At 47.9% G+C, this 5,394-nt stretch overlaps 1 protein-coding gene across 1 annotated transcript; it reads left to right on the top strand.

The window, feature by feature from the left end:
* Window positions 1-1,745: 1,745 nt before the first annotated feature.
* LOC110595061 (beta-defensin 104A-like) lies at window positions 1,746-1,937 on the top strand. Its single transcript, XM_021709509.1, has one exon. The coding sequence runs from the start codon at window positions 1,746-1,748 to the stop codon at window positions 1,935-1,937; it is 192 nt and encodes a 63-aa protein (XP_021565184.1).
* The last annotated feature ends 3,457 nt before the right edge of the window (window positions 1,938-5,394 follow it).

Here is a 5,394-nt window from a genome sequence, read left to right as displayed (position 1 = left end):
TGGTCTTGAACCCGCGGGCTCAGGCAATCCACTCACCTCAGCCTCCCAAAGCATGGGATTACAGGCTGAGCCACCGAGCCCAGCAGTATTATAAATTCTAATTCCATTCAGGTTGCTGCAAAATTCATGATTTTATTCTTTTTTATGGCTGCATAATACTCCATTGCATATATGGACCACATTTTTTTAATCCAGTCCTCTTTTGATGGACAGCACGGTTGGTTCCATGATCTTGCTATTGTGAACAATGCGGCGATAAACATGCGTGTGCAGGTATCTTTTTTAATAGCATCAGCCTTGCTCCTGGGCGCTCCTGGCATCACTGTAAGGTGTTCCCCGTGTGGCGTGTGAGGGAACGAGGTTAAAAGAGCCGCCTCCAGTCTGAGAGAGCACACCCAGAGACAGAGACGCTAAATCCAGGTCTCTGGCCAACTGCTCCAGGCCAAGAGCCCAACAGTCAGAATTCTGCTCTGGTCTCGTTTCCTCAGCCCCCCTCGTTTCGATTCTGGTGTATTCTAGCCTAGCCATGCAATCATTTACTCATCAGGTACTTCCTGAGCCCATGCTGTGGGCCTGGCCCAGGGTATATAAGGAGGAGGGACATGAACGCCGTCCTTGCGCTCAGAGAGCTCACAGTTCCATTGAGGAAAGCAGAAAACAGCAAGATATGTGCAATCGGGAGAGATGGTAGGGAAGAATTTAAAAATGCATAGGGAAGAAAATAGCTTTGGCGCATTTGACTATGTGAAGAGGACAGGGAGAGGCTTTTCCGGAGTTGGGACCTCAAGGTTGAGGGGGTGAAAGTTCAAAGAACTCATTCATGGGAGGGGAGGAAAACTGATGAGTCGCGCGGGTGAAGGCGCTGGGATCCGAGGGGCTCGTGCAGAAGGAACGGAGCGGAGGCCGGTGTGGGCGTCCTAGGAAGAGAAGGGCCGCACTGGAACGGGCTGCATTTGAAGGGGTGGCCCAGGATTAGCTCAAGACAGCTTCTGAGGCTGGGCAGAGTGACCCAGGCCTGTAATCCCAGATCGTTGGGAGGCTGAGGCCAGAAAAATCTCTAGAACCCAGGAGTTCAAGATCAGCCTAGGCAACATAGGGAGACTACGTCTCTCCAAAAAAAAAATCAGAAAATTAGCCAGGTGTGCCCCTGCATTCCAGCCTGGGTGACAGAGGGGGACTCTGACTCAAAAAAAAAAAAGACCCAGCACTTTGGGAGGCTGAGGCAAGTGGATCGCCTGAGTTCAAGACTCAGGTTCAAGACCAGCCCGGGTTCAAGACCAGCCCGGGCAACTTGACAAGACCTCATCTCTACAATAAAAACAAAAAATTAGCTGGGCATGGTAGCTCACACCTGTAGTTCTGGCTACTTGGAAGGCTGAGGCAGAAGGTTCTTCTGAGCCCAGCAGGTTGATGCTGGGGTGGCTGTGAGTGTGCCACTGCATTCCAGCCTGGGTGACAGAGGGAGACTCTGACTTAAAAAAAAAAAAAATAGAAGAAGCCTTGGAGAACTGGTAAGGTGTGTGACTGGATTTAATACAGAAGTAATGATAAACTGTTTTAGGGATTTTTAAAAGCAGTGTCACATTGATTTATAGATTTTTTTAAGAATCATGCTGAGGTTGGGAATCAGCCAAAAAGTAGAGAGGTGGGGGGTGTTGGAAAGACCTCCATCACCACGTACATTCGCTGTCCCCCGCCCCCAAAAAAACTGCTGACAAAGTCTTGGCTTTGGGGTCTGGCACACCATGGATCACAGTGACTTCTCCTGTTATCTAGTGAGAAGCGAATTCGAAATGAACAGAGTATGTGGTTACGGGACTGCTCGCTGCCGGCAGAAATGTCAGGAAGAGGAATACAAAATTGGAAGATGTCCCAACACCTATGAATGCTGTTTGAGGAAATGGAGCGACCGCTTGCTGGATCTTACAAAACACTGAGACGCAGTCGTGCTGGTCCCTAGAGTTGCTGAGAGGGGACCTCTGTGCCTTCCGTTCCTGAGGCCTTGCCCCAAGGGCACCCCCAGGGCAGCCACGGATCCAGCTATGAAGTGAGGTTTTCTGAGCTTCCCCTCCGACGCAGTGTCGGAGATTGTAGAACACAGATTCAAAGCCTTTTGAGCTTCAACAAGTCTTCTCTAGTTGTGAGGAGTTAAGTTTTGTGATGAGTTAACTCTCAAGGCTGAACAAAAAAAGTATGAATATCTAATCAGCTATAAGCCTAGGAAATTTTCTTTTCACTTGGCTTGAATTATATCAATTTGTCTTGATCACATTTGTTTTCTGATCAGAAGTTTTGCTCTGTTACATACGTCTTTTGCAGTTATGTATGTCTTTGTTCATTAAAATGGAAAATAGAACAATGTGGAGTGTATCTTGTTTGGAATACACCATATTTCAAAACATAGACCTCCAAGGAGAAAAACAAAAGACACGATGTGTGATGACAAAGTTGGAGACCCCATGGGGACTTCCAGTGTCAGGTGGGTAGTTTCCAGGCTCCTCATCCCAAAGATTGGCCTCCTCCATAATGGCAGCCTTAGTGACTGTGATGGGTGCCTCTGTGCCTGGCTCTCCTCTGTGATGGGTGTCCCAGTGCTTGGTCCTCCTCCATAAAAGGTGCTCCATTCGCTGGGCCTACCCTCTGGTTGGAGCCCCAGTAACCGGTCCTTCTCCAAACTGGGCGCCACAGGGACGATCCCTTCAGTGCCTGGCTATCCTTTGCGATGGGTGTCTCCGTGACTGACCCTCTTTGTGTGGTGCCCCAGTGACTGTGCCTACTCTGTGATAGTTACCCCATTGAATAGACCTCCTTTCTGATGTATACCACACTGACATTGCTTCCTTTATGATGGAACAATGATCGGTGCTCCAGTGGCTTAGCCCCTCCTGATGGGTGCCCCATGACTGGCCCTCTTCTGTGATGGGTGCCTCTGTGACTGGCTCTCCTCTGTGATGGCTGTCGCATTGACTGGCTGACCTGTCTGATGGCTGTCCCAGTGAGTAGCCTTTTACTGTAATGAGTGCTCCAGTCCGTGGCCCTCCTCTATAATATGTGCTCCAGTAACTGTAATTCCTCATTGATGGATGACCCAGTGACTGGCACTCATCTGTGATGAATGTCCCAATAACTGTCTGTCATCTATAATAGATGCCTTAATGACTAGCCCTCCTATATGATAGGTGCCCCAGTCTCTGGATCTCTCTGTGATGAGTGCCCAAAGATTGGCTTTCCTCTGTGATTGTTGGACCAGTGACTGAGACACCTCTGTGATCAGTGCCACAGTCCATGTCCCTCATCCATAATGGTTGCCCCAGATACCAGCCCTCCTCTCTGATAGGTGTCCCACTTAATATGCCTCCTGAATAATGGGTGCTCCAGTGACTAGTCATCCTTTGTGATAGGTGTCCACCTTACTGGCACGCCTGAGTGTTGGATGCCACAATGACCGGAACTCCTCTGCAGTGGGAGTCCCAGTAACTGACTTTTCTCCATGATTGGCTAGCTCAAATGAATCAAGATTCCACGTATTACGCAGCTTTTAAAAAATACTATTTATTAGTTGCATTGGTTCAAAAGATTTTGAACTAATGATTAGAAGAGTCGTGTAATGGAACATCATGGCTCAGGCCTGTAGTCCCAGTGCTTGAGAAGTTGAGGCAGGAGGACCCCTTGAGCCGTGACTGTGCCACTGCACTCCAGCCTGGAAAACAGTGAGACCCTGCCTCGAAGAAAAAATATAAAAAGTTGAGGGGAGCAGTAAAACATGTGACCTGCCTTTTCTGTTCAAACTGTATTTCAAGGTAACCAAACTTTCTTTTTTTTGAGTCGGAGTCTCACTCCGTTGCCCAGACTGGAGTGCAATGGCCGCTCCCGGCCACGGCAGCCTCGACCTGCTGGGCTCCGGTGATCCTTCTGCCTCAGTCTTCCGAGTAGCTAGAACTACAGGCGTGTGCTACCACGCCCGGTTAAGTTTTGATTTATTGTAGAGATGAGGTCTTGCCAAGTGGGTCGGGCGGGTCTCGAACCCGCGGGCTCAGGCAATCCACTCACCTCAGCCTCCCAAAGTGCTGGGATTACAGGCTGAGCCCCCGAGCCCGGTTAACCAGACATTTAAGAGGAAAAGCTTCTCTCTATGAAAGTCCAGCTAGTCAGTGAGAAGCGTCATGTTCTGCAAACAGGTAGGGCAGTAGGGATCCAGCCAATCCTGCCAGGGACTTGTCAGCAGCTGCTAAAATAAGCAAGAAAGACAACCTGATCTCAGTGCCTCCTCATCAATGGATATCATGCCATGTGAGCTACTAGTCATGGGAAGTGGTCTCATCCTCAACTTTTCAGTGTGGAAACTGAGGCTGAATTGTGTCTTTGTGCCAAAAACAGTGTCATGACCCATTCTCTGTAGGGAATTGTTTGGGCCAATTCTCTGAGCCAGTTCCTTTACCACTATTCAAAAGCAGTTTTCTCTCATATCGTATAATTCTTTTTGACTTCTTTTCCCAAAGAGGGCTCTGATACTTGTGTCTATCTTTTCCATATATCAACTTCTTTTTTTTCCCAGAGGGGCATCTGTGGCTATCTAAATGAGATCCTGGGCATTCTTGCAGATTTGTTAGCACATTATAATCTAAAATTTAAGAATAAAAAGTCTACATAGGAATCTTGGTTTTACTCTTTGGTGAGTCTGATCCAGGTAAAGTTTCACTTGGTCATTTAATTATGCAATGGGAGAGTCCAAATTTGATTCTATAGAAAAATCTCTGAGTCCCAGTTGGGATGCAATACAGTTTCCCTTCTCACATTCCTATTTTTCAAGATTTAATGACATGCCACTTGGGAGGCAAGAAAGAGGTTGTGCTGGTGTTGGAAATCTTATTCCCTGCACATGTGCATTTTTCAATAAGATCTTTCAGGCTATGCATGGCAGAGCATCTTTGGGATTGAAATCTCCACCATTTTACTCTAGCCCACCTACTTAGTTCAAATGAATCAAGATTCCATATACTAAGCTGCTTTTAAAAAATGTTATTTATTGCCTTTGGGAGGCTGAGGTGAGTGGATTGCCTGAGCCCGCGGGTTCGAGACCCGCATGGGCAGCGAGACCTCATCTCTACAATAAATCAAAAAATCAGCTGGGCGTGGTAGCGCATGCCTGTAATCCCGGCTACTTGAAGGCTGAGGCGGAAGGATCGCCGGAGCCCAGCAGGTCGAGGCTGCGGTGGCCGGGAGCGGCCCCTGCACTCCAGTCTGGGTGACAGAGTGAGACTCCAACTCAAAAAAATATATATATATTATTTATTTTGCCTTGGTTGAAAAGAGTCTGAACTAATGATTAGAAGAGTCTTTCATGGTTTCTGCCATCTTCCCCTGCCTCCCAGGATGGATGCGGCTTTCGGCAGG

This window comes from Carlito syrichta, unplaced genomic scaffold (assembly GCF_000164805.1).
Source record: "Carlito syrichta isolate Samal-C Ts95f unplaced genomic scaffold, Tarsius_syrichta-2.0.1 Scaffold245129, whole genome shotgun sequence".
NCBI lineage: Eukaryota > Metazoa > Chordata > Mammalia > Primates > Tarsiidae > Carlito > Carlito syrichta.
Note: the sequence above shows the minus strand (reverse complement) of the source record. Positions and strands in the feature narration are given on the sequence as shown.

What these genes read in the sequence shown, in the direction of transcription:
- LOC110595061 (XM_021709509.1), top strand. Translation starts at nt 1,746, where the DNA reads ATGGATCACAGTGACTTCTCCTGTTATCTAGTGAGAAGCGAATTCGAA.